The sequence below is a fragment of the Puma concolor genome, chromosome B3 (assembly GCF_028749965.1).
Source record: "Puma concolor isolate L17-30 chromosome B3, mPumCon1.1.hap2, whole genome shotgun sequence".
Taxonomy (NCBI): domain Eukaryota; kingdom Metazoa; phylum Chordata; class Mammalia; order Carnivora; family Felidae; genus Puma; species Puma concolor.
Window position 1 is genome coordinate 11,482,474 of NC_141672.1, and position 20,223 is coordinate 11,502,696.

General features: G+C 55.3%; 1 protein-coding gene across 1 annotated transcript; it reads right to left on the bottom strand.

Moving 5' to 3' along the window:
- On the bottom strand, positions 1-12,219 carry CCDC197 (coiled-coil domain containing 197). The gene is given in 13 exon segments (XM_086708517.1): positions 1-85; positions 1,083-1,153; positions 1,446-1,739; positions 5,464-5,580; positions 5,885-5,956; positions 6,752-6,862; positions 8,509-8,687; positions 10,200-10,239; positions 10,241-10,277; positions 11,472-11,496; positions 11,499-11,586; positions 11,881-11,955; positions 12,058-12,219. Coding segments are annotated over 13 exon segments (1,356 nt in total).
- Positions 12,220-20,223: the final 8,004 nt, after the last annotated feature.

A 20,223-nucleotide genomic window follows, 5' to 3' on the forward strand; every position in this document is an offset into this window, starting at 1 on the left:
TTAGATCATGAGGGTGGCGCCCCCAGGAATGGGATTTGTGCCCTTATGAGAGAGACCCCCATAGAGCTGCTTTGCCCCTTTCACCCTGTGAGGACACAACGAGAAGACGGCCGTCTATGAAGCAGGACGCAGACCCCTGCCTGACTGCTATTCCACCAGTGCTTTGATCTGGGACCTCCGGTCTCCATAAGTACGAGAGATAAATGTCCGTTGTTTAAGCCCCCAGTCTGTGGTCTTCTGGTGTAGCAGCCCAAGACCAAGCCACCCCCATGTGTGGCCTCTGGACCGACGTCCAAACCTTGTAGCTGGGCCTGTGGACCCCACGATGGTTCCGCAGTCCACCTTCTCAGACCGCCCATCAGGTTCTTCCGGCTCCAGCCAGACTGGAAACCCCTCCTCTCGTGATCCCTTCACTTTCTGAGCCCCGCCCCCCACCATGACCTCCGCCTTCTGGAATCTGACTCCAGCCTACCTGAGATGTCCTCTTTGCTCCAAAGGCCTGTGAGACCAGAACTTGAAACAATGGTCCCCCCTTGGTTCCCCTTCAAGCCGTTCAGAAGACCAGACCACACTCAGCCTCACTGTATGTAGCTCCTCTCGCTAATTCCGCAGCTAAGTCCTACTCCGGCTCCTACCGTCCCTCCCTCTGAGCCGCCTGTCCCCTCTCCCAACAGCACCTGGAAAATGACGACCCTTGGCGTTTGTGGACCGAATAGCAGCATCTTTTCTGAAACTCTTCTTTGAAAGTTAACTCGCTGGTTCGCAGCTGGTCAGTTACTCTTAACGTGCGACTTTTATCCACACCAAAAAGCCGAGGCAGGCCGGCCTCCAGACGTGAATTCTTTCCAGGCGGCGGTCACCAGGAGGGTGTCAAGCCAGTGCTTTCATCCAGACCAAGCTCTTTCACCCCCAGCCTAAGGACATCCGGCTGGGGAGGGGGAGGGGGACTCCCTTAGATGCCCTCTCACCCAACTTTCCAGGCAGGCTGGAGAGGGAGGGGTTCTGCCTTGCCAAGCTCTCCCCGAGAGCAGCATCCACTCCGGGCAGCTCTGGGACCCTCGGGAAACGCAGAGGGCACTGACCCTGCTTCTGCTTCTGAGGAGACGCCCCCGATGAACAAATTCAGGACCCCCAGCCTGCCGTGCTCCCCGGTCTGCAGTGGGCAAGGCGAGCTCTCACGCCTCCCAGGCCCTGAGGGGCTCTTTGCGGGAGTTTCTGTGACGCGCATATTCCTAAAAGCTAGCCACCTATCCAGAGCTCTTCTTAGACAAACCCACCGACGACCTTGACAGTGCGGCCCTGGCTCCCAGGTGCAAGTCCAGCCTGGCAGGTCCCCCCCTGACCTCCCGCTGCCTCCCACCCGGCGAACTCCCTCTCTCTCTTCCCCGGTCCACAGCCTTGTTGCCTGCCAATCCCCCAGTGCGGGGGAACAGGCTGGCTCCCACCCACTTGGGGGCACTGTGGTGACAAAAGGAGGCCGAGGGGCTAAGGAGATGGTCCTGAGGCTGGCAGGGCTGGCTTGGTGGCCGGCCTGGTCCATATGGGCTGGAGCGTGCTGAAGTCTGGGTGCTGGGAAAGGGCGTTTGGGGGATCGAATCTCGATCCCTTGGGCATTTCCTGAAGGACCTGGGGTATCTTCTGAGGCCCTCACTCTTGTCACTGTCCGCTGACCAGCACACTCTGGGTTCCACGCGCAGTGATATAAATCTCACTGTCTCCATTTTGTCCAACATAAATTCCTGGGAGGAAAAAGAAATCTCCGTCGCCTGAAGGTGCTTTGACACCACTTCCCAGGGACCAAAGCACCATCAAAGGTTACCTACACTTCTTTTAACTCTCACAAGCGCCCTGCCAAGGATGTGCTATAGGTGACGGTTGGCAAATGACCAAACTGAGGCTCAGAGAGGTTAAGTGACTTGCCTGAAGCTGCACAGCCCAGTGGTAGCAAAGCTAGATGACTGAGTCCAAGTACTTGTGTGGCTTCCTGATGCGGCCGCTTGCCTCTTTTCACCGCTTCCTCCAAGAAGCCTACCCTGACTGCCCCCAGCCTCCCTCTCTTAGAGGCATTAGTTTCTGAAGGACCTTCTACCTCCAACTCTTAGCACAACGCTGAGCACATGTGGGCGACTCAATACGTCTCGGTTGAGTGATTGTTGCAGGAGACCCACGGGACCCCTTGACATCACCGTGTAATTTCTTCCTTTTGCTTCGGAAGAAGATGAAATTAATGTACTGTGAGTATGTAGACAAACGTGCCCTTATTGAAAACGACATCGCTCATATCACAATGTGAATATGAATAACATGAGTTTTGCCCCAGGGGAAGCCAACGTGGTGAATGGTGTCCCTGGAGCTGGGCCGCTGAGCAGCCCTGATACGTGTGAAGTGCTTGTGAGGAGTCCTTCTCAACGGAGGCGCAGGCTTGCTGACTGTTGGCTGTTGCTATGGCAACCCTGGGGCGGGGCGGGGCGGGGCGGGCGTTCCGGGTTCCAGAGGAACCAAGCATCCTGTGTTTTGAACGTCTCCACTGAGCCTGCCTCAAGTACGGAGAGCGAGTTGTGACCTAGAATGAAGCCAGTATTGAAGAGGACAGCCAGCAGTGTGTGGAAAGGACGAATCTTTGATGAGCCAGGGAGCCTCGGATCACACCATTCCTGAAACCCACCCGGCCACTGAGCTTCCACTCATGACGCCACCATGCCCTGCTGGAAGAATTAAACCACCTCAGAAAAGGACAAAGTTGGAGGACTCAGAGCTCCCGATTTCAAGACTGATGACAAAGCTATAGTCATCAAGATAGTGTGGTATTGGCATTGGGTAGACATCTAGACCAACGGAATAGAATTGAGAGTCCAGAAATTAACCTTCACGTTCACGGTCAGTAGAGTTTTGACAAGAGAGAGGAGAGGCCAATGCAACAGGGGAGGGTAGTTTTGTTTTTTTTTTTGTCAACAAATGTTATCAGGACAACTGAATATGTTTATGCAAAAGAGTGAAATCGGACTCTTATCTCATACCATATACAAACGTTTTAACTGAAAATGGATCATAAACCTACATATTAGAGCAAAAACTATAAATTTCTTATAAGGAAATTTAGGTACAAATCTTCATGACTTTGGATTACAGTTTTTGTGATAGTTTTTTTTTTTTATTTTTTTTTAACGTTTATTTATTTTTGAGACAGAGAGAGAGAGAGACAGAGCATGAACAGGGGAGGAGCAGAGAGAGAGGGAGCCACAGAATCGGAAGCAGGCTCCAGGCTCTGAGCCATCCACCCAGAGCCCGACGCGGGGCTCGAACTCACGGACCACGAGATCGCGACCTGAGCTGAAGTCGGACGCTTAACCGACTGAGCCACCCAGGCGCCCCTTGTGATAGTTTCTTAGATGTGATGCCTAAAGGCAAGTAACCCAAGGGGGAAAAAGTAGCTCACTTGGATTTCATCAAAATTAAAAGCCTTTGTGCTTCACAGCACACCATCCAATGAAAAACACAACCCATAGAATGAGAGGAAATATTTGAAAATTGTATATTTGGTAAGGGACTTGTATCTAGAATATATCTTAGAATGCAATAAAAAAAAAAAAAAAACAACACCCAAATAATCTGATTTAAAAATCGGCCAAGGATCTGAATAGACATTTCTTTTTTTTTTTATTTTTTTTATTTTTTTCAAAGTTTATTTATTTTTGGGACAGAGAGAGACAGAGCATGAACGGGGGAGGGGCAGAGAGAGAGGGAGACACAGAATCGGAAACAGGCTCCAGGCTCTGAGCCATCAGCCCAGAGCCCGATGCGGGGCTCGAACTCACGGACCGCGAGATCGTGACCTGGTTGAAGTCGGACGCTTAACCGACTGCGCCACCCAGGCGCCCCCTGAATAGACATTTCTTCAAAGAAGAGATACGAATAGGCAATGAGCACCAAAGAGACGCTCAATGCTACTGTCACCAGGGAAACGCAGAGCAAAACCACGATGAGCTAGGACTTCACACCCACTGGGATGGCTGCATTACGAAAGACAGACAATTCCAGGTGTGGACAGGATGTGGAGAAAACGGACCCTCACACACACATCGGTCACAGGATTGTAAAATCACTGACACTTTGGGCAAACAGTTTGCAGCTGATGATAATATTTGCACAAGATTTAAATACAGAGTTGCCATATGGTTCAGCAACTCCAAACCTAGGTATGTCGCCAAGATAACCGAAAACGTATGTCCACCCAAACACGTGTACGTGAATGCCCACAGCGGCATTGGCCACAACGGCCAAACAGCGGAAACAACCCAAACGGCCATCACTGATGGATAAAGAAAATGTGGTGTGTGTGTCCACACGCAATGGGATATTATCCAGTCCTAAAAAGGAACGAAGTCTTGATTCACACTATATGACGTAGATCCACCTTGAAAACGTTAAGTGCGAGAAACCAGATGCAAAATGTATCTTGTGGGGGTGATGCAATGTTCTGGAGAATAGTGATGGTTGCATAATTCTGGCTGAATTAGAAACACTGGAGGGTGCGCTTTAAAAGGGTAAATGTTATGGTATGTGAATCATATCCCAACGAAGCTATTATTAAAAAGAAGAAAAAGACACGCTCTGTGGTCAGTAGAAGCCGGTCTGACATGTTCCCGGCTACTGCAACTTCAGCGAATGACAGGTGGTGGGGGGGGGTCCTGGGGGGGCGGTGACAAGGGGAGGCTCAGTGGACTTGACCAAGAGTCCAAAGTGGAAACTGAAGACCCTGCACAGAGGCTCCCTCAGTCACTGAAATGTGCCCTCCCAGAGTGTACACGTGAGTGTAAATGTGTGGCCACACCTGTGTGCATCTTGGGTGTGTCTGTTTGCAGGTGTGTCTGTGTATATTTCACGTGTATTGTTAGGTGTGTAGAGAGCACGTGTGAATGTGTGAGTGTGTACAGTGTGTGTGTGTGTGTGTGTGTGTGTGTGTGTGTGTGATATGCACAGAGAAAGACCGGGCAGGACAGGAGTTCCTTTGCACCTGTCTCTGATCCTATACCTAATGGGAACTCATCACAAGTTTCTTTTTTTTTTTTTAATTTTTTTTTTAAATTTTTTTTTTCAACGTTTATTTATTTTTGGGACAGAGAGAGACAGAGCATGAATGGGGGAGGGGCAGAGAGAGAGGGAGACACAGAATCGGAAACAGGCTCCAGGCTCTGAGCCATCAGCCCAGAGCCTGATGCGGGGCTCGAACTCACGGACCGCGAGATCGTGACCTGGCTGAAGTCGGACGCTTAACCGACTGTGCCACCCAGGCGCCCCTCATCACAAGTTTCTTGAGTGACAATAGAGACACCAGGACCTACTGCCCCAGGAGCGCGTGTAGCCATGGAGGGAGGGATTCACGGGGGCTAAACGTGAATGCACCATGAGCGGAGGCCCTGAACAGGCTGAGATTGCCCGCCTGGGGTGGCAGGGAGGCCTCACCTGAATCAGGTCGAGCTTGGAGAAGAGGTCCCTGCTCTTGGGCACGCTGTGGGCGGAGGGCGAACACTGCTGGACCATGTTGTTGATGGCCACGTGCATGTAGTTGAGCAGCTCTTCCTGCAGAAGGAGAAGGAGGGGGAGGAGGAGAAGGAGGGGGAGGAGAAGGAAGAGGTCCCAATCCTCTCCCACCATTCCCCCTCCCCAGCTCACTCAGACCAGAGAAGCCACCTTCTCATCCTGGTCTGTGCTCCATTCCCAAAGGGCCTTGGATGAGTCCCTCCCACCGCAGGACCTGAGTGTCCTCCCCTGCCATGAGAGACATTGAACTAACTTCCCAGAGGGTCCTCCTGGCCAGAGACCCCACGGTCCACACCTGGAGCAGGGGCTGGGAAGGGGGCTGGAGGAACCCAGAGCTCCTCACTCTGGGCAGCCCCGGAGTCCTGGGCTTCAGGTCTCTGGGGCTGTGGTCAGCGGTGACAGCCTTGCTTCCCACCTTGAAGAGAAAGACCCAGAAGGGGCTCTGTAAACAGTGGCCAGTCCACTCCCCCTCTAAGCCCCTTGGCTGGAGGTCAGCCACCTGTAGATCCCAACCATCGCGTCTTCCGGGATCCCATGGGGCCTGAGAAGGCCCTGGATTCGCTGACCACACTCAGTCCAGGTGCAGTGTGCCCCAGGCCTTGGTCCTGGTGTCTTCCCAGCAGCCCCTGAGGCTGGAAGGGTACAGGCTCTGATTTTAGTGAGGACCCAGGGGCCGGAGGGTAACCAGTCCCCATTCCAAAGGCCAGTAAGCAGGAGCTCGAGAGCTTAAGTCCAGAAATCCTGGCCTCTGGTCACGGATTTCGGGCGTGGCTTACTCTTTCCAAATAATCACTCTTCTCATCTGTGAAACAGATAGAGGTAAGAACCAAGCAGCATTTAGGAGGGCCTGTCCCGGGCAAGGCCTTGTGCCAAGTACTACCTGCCTACCATCAGACAGTCCTAGGAATTACTGACGATCTCACTTAAAAGCCATCGTTCTGTTATTACCTACAAGCATTATCGGAGGACCGGGTAAGCACCCAGCCCATGCCAAGCCCGGGTACTGGTTCTTGGTAGAGCTTGGCCCTTACCTATCTGTGATCTCAGTTTTCCCATCTGTAAAGTAACCCCTGCCCCATCTTAGAGAAGCCCTTTGAAAGCTGACAGTCACCAGGGTGAGGTAAGCAGGGGTGTTGGGGAGGGGTGATGCTTATTGAGGAGACAGCAGCCCCCAGCCCTGCCCCCACCCCATCCCACAGAGTGGGCTCACATCACAGCTGTCCACGTCTCTCTGGTAGGCAACATGGTGTTCCAACTGTCACCACTGTTCCTGCTTGCGGCGACACCTCTTTTGCAGCTGACACAGCAGAATCTTGAGGCTCTGCGGTGGGAGGGGCTGGGTCACCTGGGTGCCGCAAACCCTCCTGGGGCATCTGCCCTGGGCCTGGTCTGGAGGAGCTCACTGCCCAGGGAGATCTGAGCCTGATGGGGGGAGGGAGGAAGGGGAAGTCCTGGGTGGTCTGGCTGTTCAAGGTATCAGGAAATGCCCAAAAGAGCATGTCCAGGCTGACCGGGGCTTAATGCTCGCTTCCTCCCATAACCAGACCCAAGAGTCTGTGCCCTTCTGGGCTCCGAAGCTGCTAGGAGGGCACCGTGGAGCAAGGCCGGCGAAAGCTTCCTGAAGCCCAGCCTGCTCTGGTCGATGTAGTGCTGGCCACACCCCCCCGCAAGGCCCCATGGGATGCGGGCTCAGCCCTGGACCTACACAGGTGTCCTCACTTCTCTGAGTCTTCCTTTCCTCCTCTGGAAAGTGGGAAGAAAAGCCCACCTCGGTCTAAGTTGCAAAATTCAAGGTGGCATCGAAAAACTCAGCTTATGCTTAATTAATTAAGATAAATTACAGTGAAGAACATTTTAATTCACTTGTTGTTTAAAAATCAAAATTAAGGGGCGCCCGGGTGGCCCAGTCGGTTAAGCGTCCGACTTCGGCTCAGGTCATGACCTCACAGTCCGCCAGTTCGAGCCCCGCATTGGGCTCTGCGCTGCCAGCTCGGAGCCTGGAGCCTGCTTCGGATTCTGTGTCTCCCTCTCTCTCTGCCCCTCCCCCCCAACAATAAATAAACATTAAAAAACATGTTTTTAATCCATGATGAACAAAATATTAACATTTTAAAGAAAGATGAGATCCAACCCGGCACTTGAACGCTCAAGGTTACTCACCTCCCCTTGTCTCAGCGCTAGGAATGAAAGCACTTACCTCCAGGTGCGGGGGTGAGATTTAAATGAGATACAGCAGGTAAAGCGCCCTCACCTTGCCAGGCTGCCCATAAAGGGTCCGGTTCTCCGGAGGCGAAAAGGTGCCAAATGGTGTAGGTTTTCAGTGCTGCCACTAGGGGGCAGAGGCTCGCTGCAAACTGCGCACAACGGTCCTGTGCCAGAATCAACCCACCCTCAGCCCTCCTCTCCGAGTCCCCTTCCCCTCCGAGTCCCCAGGCCCCAGCTTCAGCATGCAAATTCATCATGCCACGCCTTTGCCTGGCGCAGTTTCTTCTGGAATGGCCGGCCCTCCTGGCAAAAGTTCTATTTATTATAAGATGAACCAGAAAGGAGAGACAGGTGACTTCTTGGGGCACGAACTTGGGCACCGTCTGTGTCCCGTGCCTCAGGACAACCTCCTAGCTAGTTTGCATTGCCATCTGACAGATAAAGAAACTGAGGCTCAGACAGGGTACACACTTGCTCAGGGTCATGCAGCTAGTCAGAGACTGAACTGGGATCCGCACCCAGTCTGTTTGAATCTAGAATTCGTGGCTTTTCTACCCCCAAGAACATGTTTAAGCATAAGCACTGTCAGGGGTCAGCCTGGAGAAAGGGGACGGAAAGGGAGACAGAACAAGGCTCTGGAGTGACAGCCTCACCCAGACCCTCTCAGCAGCCCACCAATGCTCCGAGACTTCCTCGCAGGTGCAGAGGAGACCCCGGTTTTATGGGCTAAAGGCAAAGGGCCAGGCTTCAGATAGCTGTTACCGGGGTAAGAGCCCTATGACTCTCCTCTAGAGACCCCAGGCTCTGGTGGACGACCTGGTTCCTCTTGGAGAAGGCCTCCAGATGCTTCTGGATGTCCTGGTTGATGGTGAAGAGCTTCCCATAGTGCTCCACCACGGTCTCCACGAGGGCCTCCTCCGGCCCCTCCCCTTCACTGTGGCCTGTGGAGACAGTGCCAAGGAGGGATGGGTGGGCACAGAGAGCCCAGCCCCCACCTGCCCCCTGCAGTGGTGATGCTAATGAGGCAGATGGGACTTCTGCCGAGGTCCCGAAATCCCAGCTGGAGTCCCAAAGTTGACAGGTGCCAGACAATCCACGCAGGGCTTATTCCCAGATGGCAGGACTGGTCCAGCAACTGTCCGGCCTCATCGCCCGCCTCCTGCCCCTTCAAGAGAAGCGGCAACATTAGAAGGACCACCTAGCGGCCAAGAACCCGGATTCCGGATCCATACTGCCCGGTGAGACAGGAGACTGTCCCCCAGGAAAAAGTGCTGACTGGGGGAGCCCACAAGAAGGGGATAGGAATTGTTGCTGTCCTGAGTGATAGGGTCCCTGGCTTTGGTGGTAACCCATCCCGGATGGGGTGAGCAGGGTTGAATTGCTGAGTTAGGAAGACTCCAAACCAGGAGGCTGCTTTAGAAGCAGCTCTGGGTGCTGGGTCTGGTCAAGCCCCATGCTGACCTGGAGCTCTCACCCCTCCTTGGCTTGGTGCTCGAAGCTCTTTGGTGCTGCTCAACTTTCTGGTGCCATCTCCCAGCAACTCCCCGAACCAGGTCCTGGTGCTCCAGCATACTGGGACTCACCATCCACAAACCCGTCATGCAGGGCTGTGGCTGTTCCCCCTGCCTGCCATGCTCTTCCCCCTCGCTGAGCTCATTTGAGCCCAATGAGAGGCCACCTCCTCCGCGAAGCCTGCCCTGACCTCCGGGGCAGAGTTTGGGGGCGGGGGGGGCTCTCACAGCTCCACAGCGCTTAGTGCAGTGGCTCTGAAGTCAGACCAGAATCTGAGACCCGGCCCCAGTATTTCCTGGCTGGGCATTTGGGGCAAGTTCCTTAATGTCTCTGAGCCTGGGTAACAGAAGCTCACGCAGAGGGGTAAAAAAAAGATTCACTAAAGGGCTTGGCACAGAGTAAGTAGTTAATAAACGGTAATAGTTATTTTTATTGGTGTAATGTTGAGATAATGACGATGAGAAAAATACCTGCTTGTGTCTCCTTCCCTTTCCTAACAAGCTTCTGGCCCGGATGGCAGTGGGCTCTGGGTTGAATCAGGATAAAACAAAACGCAAAGCCCATTTCCGGTGTCTGTGTCATTGTCGTTGGTCATAGCGACACATGAAACAAAACCAAAGACCCACGAAATAGTAGCGATAATAGCTAACATTTACCAGGTGTCAGCTGAATGCCGGGGCTTCTGAAGGGTGACTTCCTCCATTTGAGTGACCGGTGCGGCTCCCCTTGTACAGATAAAGAAACCAGGACCTCGAGAACTTGCCACAGGCCACAGTGGCCTCACCAGGGTTCACCAGGCAGGCTCACTGGGCACCTGTGCCCTTTTGAACCCCTGTGGCCTCGACCTTTGTGGGTCTTCATGCTGCAGGTGGAGTTCAAGGCTCACAGTGTCCTGGCCCCAAGGCTGGGAGGCGGTGTCGGAGGGGAAGCTCCATACATACCCTTGGGGATCTTCTCAAGGACCTCAATCAGAGTGTCTTCAGAAGAGCTTCTCCACCTCGCTCTTCAGCTTCCTCTGCCTGCGAGGACATTTCAGTGACAGGAAGAGCCAGGCACCAGTGCCTTGTTTGGAGGCTCCCAGGTCATGACCTCTTGCAAGGCTTTCCCTGGATCTCCTGCTCAGACTTGCCCTGGCCAGTCCCCCCCTCTACCCCTCATCTCCACCCCATTTCCTGATGAGCTAACTGAGCCACAACGGTTCAAAGAGCTGCCGTGGTCAGGCACGGGGGAGAGTGGAGTCCAGTCTGTCTGGTGGGGGGTGGGGGGTCTACAGAGCCTCTCCTAGAGGTAGCCTGAGCCCCCCCTACCAGCTGGTGACCTGGCCAGGAGCTTCACTTCTGTGCTTGGACAGCCCATCTATAACGACAGTAGTGAGAGCCCCTCCCTGGGATTACGCATGGGGTGCCCAGCACATGGTGAGCGCTTAGTCCGAGGTCGGGGGCCCCAGCACCCCGAGAGGGGAGATGACCGCTTACTGCTGCCCAGCCACGCTTGTCTCTTAGGCGAGCCCCTGAGCAAGATAGGTCTCCAGTAGGGCTCCTGCTCTGTGCCCCGTCAAGGTCAGGGGTCAAGGGCAGAGGCAGAGCGGGCCCCCTCCCCACTCCGGTCAGCTGGCTGAGCCTCCAGGGGCTGTGGTAGGATCTCTGAGTGATTGCTGAGTGACCCAAGGCAGGCCTCTCTGCCTCTCGTGCCCCATCTTGTCATCCATACAGTCCTGGAAAATGCAGGGAAACTGTCTTTCCCCACAAACACCATGTATGTGGGCCCTGCGCATCATGGGGCTAAACCATAGTGGGGTCGGGAAGTCATTCTAGAATCTGATGGAAGGGTTGGACCTTTTCTCCATAAAATTGCTCACGGACACAGGCTTTTGCATCTAATTCAGGCTTTTAAGGGCAAGCTGAAACCGGAGGGCTGCCTGAGGGGAGAGGACCCAGGGTCGCCTTGCAAGTTGACTTGGGTTGAGCTGATAGGTGCAGGGGATGGCCACCCACAGCCCTGCCTCTGACAGGAGACGAAGCCTGCAGAGGGCGTGGGATGGCCCAAGGTCCCCCACCGCCCCCACCGGGGCCCCCCCTCCCCATTTTCTTCCAGGTGTCCTTGTCCCTTCCCTGATGGCCCTTGCAACGTTCGCTCAGTCCTGGCCACTTAGCCCACCACGGGTGGCGCTGGGTCTGGGGCAGGGGTCCAGCGTGGCCTGGGTCAACTTGTACTTGGCCGGGGGCTGGCAGAGTTCCGTAACAGCACCTGCAGGGCCCTGTCCTTGTCGACAGTCACACTGGCCTGTGTCCCTGGCCACCAGCATTGCCCCTCGCTGCCCCGGCTGTGCTAGAGGACGAGGGCCACGTGGGCCAGGTGGGAAGAGGATGGACAGCAATGGCAGCAAGGAGGACAGCAGCTTTCTCTCCGACCTTCTCGACGGTCCCCAAAAGCCAGGGTACATTCCCGCTTCCTAGAAAAGGAGACAGAGGCTCCGAGGGGGCCTGTGGCCTGCCCAGGAACACACGGCAGGACTGGATATGGACTTGAGCTCATTAAAGCCAATGTTTGGGGTCTTTGAGCTGCACCCCCAGCTCTGGAAGGGCCAGATTTGCCTTTCTATAGTGGCATTTTTGGCCTTACCACCCCATAACTGGGATCGGTCCCATCATCGTCAAGTCCCAAATTCACCAAGATACCCGGGCCTTCCAACAGGTGCTGGTTCCCAACAAGAGAGTCCCAGGGTCAGGGCTGGGGACTGGTTCAGAAAGCAGCCCGCATGGGGAGGGGACACCTTTGTCACCTACCCTGCCCACCCACCCTCCACCCCTTTATGCATTCAGTGACATCACTGTGAGCGGATAGGAGCTTATCAAAGGACAGTGGGGGCTGGGACAGATCAGTGAGCCCGTAGTCAGGCTGCGGAGGTGGCCTAGGTAACAGGTAGTTTCCACACAGCCTTGCAAAGAGCTCCCGGACCATTTGCCTAAGCCCGGTTCCCAGTTATGACCCAAAGGAGAAGGAAGTCTCCCTAAGCCTGCCATTCATTGGCCATCTGCTGGACCAGCCACAGCACGTGCGTGGAGCAGGGAGAGAAGGTGAGGGGCTACATGGTCAGCCTTTCTAGCCCTGAGCATCAGACGTGAGCCTGGGGAAGGAGGAGGGGGTCCTCTTGACTCACTCACAGCTCCAAGGGCACAGAGCCACAGCGGGGCCGTGACATCATAACGTTGGCTTCTGTCCTTATGACATGTCCCCTGCAGGATCCACCCGTGGGTGGCGGGCTGCATTCTCCGTGGCCTTACCCCTGCCTCCCTGGTTCAGGTCCCAAGGAGAAGGGGAAGAGGCATCAGTGACCCCAGGGAGACTTGGGCTGTTTTTGTCCTTTCAGGCTGGTCGAATATAGGCAAGGTAGAGGTCATTTTTAATGTTCCCACTCCGCGGGCTCCCCAGATCCCACTGGCGTGCCCCAGGACTCTCCCTGTTACCTCCTTCTACCTGACTTTGCATGGCTGCAGGCTGTGCAGTTCCCCAGCTGGGGCACTGAGCAACCCATAACGACTCAGCCCTGCCCCTGGCTCAGAACCACACCCGGCCCAGGGTAGGGGAAGGGGCATGCTGGAGGGGGCCTCAGGTCCTCAACCTGGGACCAGCCCCTGCCTTATGGCTTGGCCCTGCTGCCTGCTGTTGAAGCTGCTGGGCCTGTGGCATTTGGGGGAGCCGGGCCTGGTGCCCTACTAACTGTCCAGGCCTCCCCAGCAAAGCCCCATTTGCTCAGAGCCAGGGTCTCACGGAGGGCAGCCTGGAGAGCCCTGGCGAGAATGCTGGGGGGAGGAAGGGACCACAGTGAGGGGAAAGGTGGCTGGGGGAGCCCGGGGCAGGGGCCAGGGCCTCTGGTGAGAGGGCAGGGGCAGGAAGTGGGGCCTACGCAAGGGCCCGCACTCAGAGGGCAGTGGATTGAGTCCCTGCCGGCCCAGGAGTCCCTGAGCAGGACTCAAGAGAGCTGTCTCTGTCTGACCTCCATGGTTCTAGAGGCCCTCAAACCCCTGAGGAGCACAGACTGAGGAAGGACGGAGAGCAGGGCCTGGCGCTGGCCTTGGGTTCATGTGGTGCAGATGGTCAGAGGTCTGGGGTCTGGGGTCTGAGGTTGCCCAGAGAGTCAGAGCCGGCCTGAGGGTGGAGGTGGGGAGCAGGGCTGGAGGAGCCTCCCGGAGTCGACAATGTCTGAGGTGGTTCTTGAGGATAAGGACGAGCCAGGGAAAGTAAGGTGGGAACATATTCCTGGCAGAAGGAACAGCCGGGACGAAGGTTCAGAGGCAGGAAATAGCGTCCAGGTCTGTGAGAACTAGAGGCAGATCCTTAAAAGCAGAAGGCGAAGGTCAGAGTGGGAGCGGTGTGGCTGTGGCCGGAGGAGCCGTCAGCAGGAGCCAGAGTGTCCGTGCCAGGCTCTCTGTTGCCTGCGACATAAACCAGTAGTCTGCTCGGGCAAAGGGGGCATCAGTGGAAGGTGCGAGGGAGGCCGCAACATCAGCAGAAGAGCTAAAACCCAGGCTCGGAGAGTGTGGGGGCCCACGGCAACCCTGGAGATCCAGGCAGCAGGAGCTCAGGGGGGACATCCTCCCAAATGGACCCTCCCCTACCCCTCGATCCCCAAGATCCCCAAGAATCAAGGTCCTTAGAGAGGGCCAAGCCTGGTCATGTGCCCGCCCCTTGGCTTGACTGACAGTCACATCGTAGGAACTGCACTGGGGGCTGGAAGTTTCCCAGAGCAAATCCCAGGCCTTTGGCGGGAGACCCGGAAATGGATGCTTAGCAGGTGCTCACCACACGGAGGCTCAGGGGAGTCCGGCGAGTCTGGGCTTTATCCCGAAGACAACAGGCAGCTGGAGGGACCCAGCGGAAGGAGTGCCATGGTCAGACTGGCATTTTGGAGCATGCTCTCGGGCTCAGAGTGGAGGTGAGGCAGGGAGGCGGGCAGTTCTAGCGTCTAACATTTGTCAGGACACTTCTAAGCGCTTTCCAAGCAGGGCGTAACATCGCGTGGCGCGCCACGAGGTCAGAGCTGTCCTTTCGCTGGGGGGAAACTGAGGCACAGAGAGACACACGCCCAAGACCTCACTGTTGGGAAATCGAGGAGCTGAGCTGTTAATCTAGGAAGCTGGGACTTCAGAAAGTCTCGGAGGTTGAGTTGCTGGGACTTGGGAACCGATCCAGTGGGGACGCCACAAGCTGGGTCATAGGGTGAGGGAGGGCTGCTCCCGGGGGAGACCCTGTTAGCGCCTGTGGGCGTGGGGCCTTCACACGTGCAGGGCAGACGACTGCCCCTCTCCTGGGCTTCAGCAGATCCGGGAGAAGGCCTCCCTAGACCTCATCGTTCTCCAGGCTCCCAAACCCTAGGATCCCCTCTCCTGGTCATTTGGGGCCCTGAACCACTTGACCCAGGATGGCCGCAGGCAGGGACAGCAAAACAGCAAAAGGGACGGTCAGATTAGGCCTCCTGCCCAGATTTCCAGCCCTGCCTGCCCTGTAGCCCCAAATGTCCCCAAGCCCCACGGCCAGCCCTTCCCCAGCCACCAGCCACGGGGCGGGGCGGTGTTCAGGAGGGCTACCACCTGTGTGACCTCAGGGAAAGTACATAACCTCTCTGAGCCTCAGGTTTGAAATGTAAAGTGGAGGTGATAACTGTGATGAGGGAGCTTGGGGCGAGCTGGGGACAAAGTGCAAGCAAGCGGCCCCACCCCCACCCCCCCCCCAGGCGGGATGCCTGTGACATTCCTCAGGCACTTCTGGCTCCTCAAGGACAAAGGAAAGGAAAGGAAACAAATGGCCAGCGGATAGAGATCACAGTCCTACAGGACATGGGTCCCCCTCAGTTTGCAAATATCTTAGTGAATGACAAGAAAAGGGCAGTGTTACCCATCGCCGAATCCCCAGAAACCTAGAGACTCGCAGCATCACCCCTCCATAGTGATGTGGGGAACGAAGGCAGAAGGAAATGGCCGGTAAAATTAAATTTCCTCCTGACCTGCAGCCCATTGACAGATACTTGGGGCGAATCCAGAGTGTAACATTCTCCAGGAACCCTCTACCCTCCTAATGTGAATGCCTTACGAGAGGGAAAACTCCCTTAGCTTAACAATAGCAGATCCTCGGTCGAGTATCTTGAGTATTTTTGGAGTCCTCTTTAGCACATCAAAGTCCCTCCAGGGGCCTCGCATTTGACTTTGCCTCCCCAACTCCACAGAATATAAGGAGCCACTCTTTCAACCCCAGTGCAGCTCTTCCTGCCCACGGGGTCCTGTCCCCGTGCTTTAATAAAATCACCTTTTTGCACCAAAGACATCTTCAAGGATTCCTTCTTGGTCGTCGGCTCCGGACCCCCCGCCATCACCCGAAAACCTAGAACTAGATGCCATAATCCACACCGAGCATCATCTCATGTTTGTCAAAAAAAATCTGTGTGCGTGTATGTGTTTGTGTGTGTGCGCATAGGAGAGAGTCTAGGAGGATACGAATGATATTTTTAGGCCTTACTTTAGGGGCAGAGATGCGGAGAAACTTCTACAATCATAACTCTGAGAGCAGCACGCAACGCTGTGCTTGGCACATAGTAGGTGTTCAATCAGACTTAGTTTTTCTCTTGAAAGTTATCTATTTATTTTGAGAGAGAGAGAGAGAGAGAGAGAGAGAGAGAGTGTGTGTGTGTGTGATTCGGGGAGGGGCAGAGAGAAAGGAAGAGAGAGAGAATTCCAAGCAGGCTCCGCACCGTCAGCGCAGAGCCCGATATGGGGCTCGAACCCACGAACCGTGAGATCATGACCTGAGCCAAAGTCGGACGCTTAAGTGACTGAGCCACCCAGGCGCCCCAGTCAGCCTTAGTTTTGATTCCTGTCGCTCCCTTTCCACTCCCTCCAGGTGACAATGGTCATGATCCCTGGCACAGGACCCTTTCCTAACAGCTAACAGCCTCGTTGCTGGGGCTGACTGCCAAAGGTGGCTTCGGGGAAGGGGTGGAGTGTGCTGAGGCCTGGGTGTGGGTGTAGGGGGTGGGCGGGTGCAAGTAAGGCAAGCATGGCAGCTAGGGACGTCATTAACTAGTTCTTCTCGGTCCCCAGCAAGACTTCATGGCAACTCAGTGGAAAACACTGAAGGGTAGGGGACAGAATGGGTGTAGGGGCCCACAGACTTGGGCTCAGATCACACCTCCTCCATGTCCCTGGTGGGTGTGACATTGGCCACGTCATCTCCCTTGCTCTGAGCTTCAGTAATGATGGTCCCGTCAGCAAGGCTTCTTGGTCCCGCCTCCCAAAATCGCCCGATTCCATCCACGGGGCCACCCTGGTCCAAACCCAACACAACGGCCTTCCCCACTGGCCATCTCCACCCAGCAGAGGGCTCTCCTTCAAAAGCAAACCTAACCTCTCATCTCTCTGCCTAAAACTGGTGCTTAGGCAGGTAAATGTTTGACGGCCCATCACCCAGGAGGCAAAGCCAGGGTTTGTGGCCTTTGCCAATTTCCATGGTGCGTGCGTATATTCTCACCGTGGCTGATTTCCAGCTACCAATGGTTTACTGTCCTGCTTGCAAAAGTCCTGAAGATCCCTTCAGGAATCAGGCCATTCCTTCCACATTGGTCTTATTCTCCCCCCTGACCTACCCCAGGGCCTTTGCACCTATAGTTCCCTCTGCTCAGAGCCTTGTTCTCCTAGCTCTTCCTAATGCTTTCTCCTTTTTGCCTTTCAGGTCCAGCTCAGATGCCACCATCTCAGAGTGACCTTCCCTGACCATGTCGAGCAGCCCAGACCCCGCTTACCTTTGGTCTCACCTCACTGTTGAGCTCTATTTTACTGCTCTCATTACTCTGGACTATCTCCCTGGAGTGTGATCTCCAGGAAGGCCAGGACTGGTATGAAATTGTCCCTGCTAGAGTCTCAGTGTCCAGAAGAATAGAGCAGCAGGTGCTCAGGAGATGTGTGGGTACAAGCAGAGCTTTGGAGATACACAACTTTGGGTCTGAGTTACACCTCCCCACTAACCATCTACAGAACCGTCAAGGAGTCTCTTAGTGTCTTTGACCCTCAGTTTCCTCATCTGCAAATGGGGACAGCAGTACCTATGCGATGCAGCTATTAGGGTCTAAAGATGACTAAGTAAGTATAAAGCACTCAGTACAGTGTCTGTTATTAGCAGAGCCTCAGAGAATGAGAATGGCCTCTTCGCTTGCATGTATTCAACGACAGGCAGCTCATTCCCTCCCAAGGTGGGCTTGTCCACCTCTGAACCACGGCTGACATCTGCCCAAATATGTCTCCCATGGTGTCCTTCCTTTGGTCCTGGCTCAACCACGTCCCCCCCCCCCCCCCCCCCGCCCCCGGAGTCTCTTGCTATTCCACCACGTTGATTGATTGAGCCTATTTCGGCACAGCAGGAACACTAAAGGCGGATGTGATGTCTGGCCTCGAATGAGTCCCTTAACTTCACTGAGCCTCAGTTTCTTCCTCTGTAAAATGGGGCCAGCAATAGTACTTACCTCATTAAGTACTCATGGGCTCACATAGACTTAGCACCTGGCACAGAGAAAAGTGCTCCTGAACCAGCCACTATGATTACTATTACCCTGCCTGGTGCCTGGCCACTCCCAGATCCAGCGTCTGCAACTTTCGGGTCCACAGCCATTTCTAGTGAAGCCCAGGCCCCTCTCCTGAACGCTCTCCAGCCGAGCTGGAAAAAGGGCCAGTCTGTTTGGGTCATCCACCCCATCTTTACACGCAGCCGTCAGAGTGGACTCTCCCCGTGGACTCAGCACTTTCCCAAGCACCTCTCTCCCCGCCCCCCGTCCCCCCCCAGGGGACTACCTGACCCTGGGCAGTCACTCCGTTTGCTGAGCTTGGAGGTCGAGGCCCTAAGCCTCTGGGACACAAACTGCCTTGTACTGGGGGGGGGCGGGGAGGGACTGAGTGTCCCCAGCTGGGGTGGCTTCTGCCAGCTCCCTGGGTGGCCTGGACCCAGCCCTCCTTTTAGTATTGTTTTTTAAAGAGAGTCTTGATGGTCATAAAAGTGGTGACAGTGGGGCCCTAACAGGGGAGTAGCAGCAAGGGAGGAGGAGGAGGACCAGAACAGTGCAGTGTCCTGAAAGCCAGGGGGAGAGGGGGCAGGGCTGGAGGGGAAACCAGATCTGCCCTGGCCCCACAGCCCACTGCCTGAGACTGTGACTAGGATGGGCAGGCCCTCCTGAGAATTTGCAAATGTAACTAAGGCTCTGATCAGTGGCCCTGAGACCCCTGGAGGGTCTGGTCTAATCACAGGAGCCCTGGAAAACAACTCTGGCCGGTCCAGCAGGTGCATCCCGGTCCGGAGAGATTTGGCGTGGGAGAGAGATTCAAAGTGGCTGAGATGCAGGGATCATGGAGCAAAGACCTGGGAGCCCAGAAGGGCCCCCGGCCAACAGGCAACGAGAAAGTGAGGACCTCAGTCCTGCGGCTGCAAGGAACTGACTCCACCAGCAACGTGAACAAGTCTGAAAACAGATTCTTCCTCAGAGGCTCCAGAGAAGATCCCGGGCCTTGATTTCAGCCTTCGGAGACTCAGAGAACCCAGACTTCTGAACTACGGAGCGTCTAGACTGGAACAGGAAACACCTTAAGAGACAGGCTAAGAATCTGGGGCTAGACTGTGGGGGTCTTAAGGACCTCCCAGGGATGAGGAGCAAGGTCAATGTGTGTTTCAATGCCATCATTTGACCTTGCCATTCTAAGTATCCCAAAGCCAGGAGAGTGTTTCCAGGTGAAATCATGAGGGCTTTCTAGGAGGGCCATCCGTGAACCCCGCTGAGCACGCTGGGGGCACCAATAGCTTCTGGATGCACAGGAGTGCCACACTCCGAGCAGCATTTTCCCTGAGCAGGGGCTGTGTGGAGCCGGGCAGCTGGTACCTAGGCCCAGACAGGCTTCCCCAGTCCCGGGTGTCCTTGTGTATCACCAAACGCAGCCTGCAATTCTTGGACAGTCTGTGCCTCCAGTCCTGCGTCCTGAGGCTGCCAACCCCTCTGACCTGGGAACAGGGTGGCTGGGCCTTGGCCAAGGTCAGAGGACCAGCTGGCCCTTTGTGAGGACGGATGCTCTGACTCAGTGTCTCTGGCCAGAGGATGGGGCTTGGACTCAGAGTGGGTGCCTTTTCCCCGTGTGATCATTCAGACTCCTGCTGTCCTCAGTTAATCACCACCTCTCCTACGGGCTTCACATTTTAGAAAATCTTTTGTTTGCAGCAAGATTTCACGGAGGTGCAGGCACATGGGGTCCCAGACTGAGAAATACTTAGTTTCATGCTCTGCCATTGCTGCCTTGAGACTCTTGACGATCTCTGAACAAGGGCGTTGCATTTTCATTTTGCACCAGACCCTGCAATATGCACACACATTCTGCTATCTCCCCTCTCCAGAATGTCAGCAGAGGGGCAGTGAGCACACCCATTTTACAGGTGGACCCTGTGGGCGCCTCCAGCAGAGGGACCTGGCTGGAATGAACACCTTCCAGGAGCAGGCACAGGGTCTGGGGAGACGCTTCGTAAATACTGCTGCAAAAGAACAGAACTTGCCCTCCAAGAATGGATTGCGAGTACTCTGCTTTTCAGACCCTCACCCCGCCTGTTTTCCTGGAGGACGGCCACGGCACAGCGCTGCAAGCGCCTGTGAGTCCCGGAGGGCTGGGCTGCCCGTGTTCTTGGCTGTATCCTCAGGGCCCAGGACGGTCATGGCCACATGTTCAGTGGGCACCCAGTGAGTGTCGTTAAGTGAACAGAGAATGGACCGGGCTTAGAAGAGATGACATACTTGCCCAAAGTCTTGAGCCAGGAAGCGACAGACCTGGGCTCCAAACTGGGTCAGTGGACTCCGAGTCAAGTGCTCACCCCTTGGCCACACAGCTGCCTCCAGGCTCTCTGACCCCGCTTCTGGGAGCCATCGGACCAGGGCGCAGGTGATGGACATTG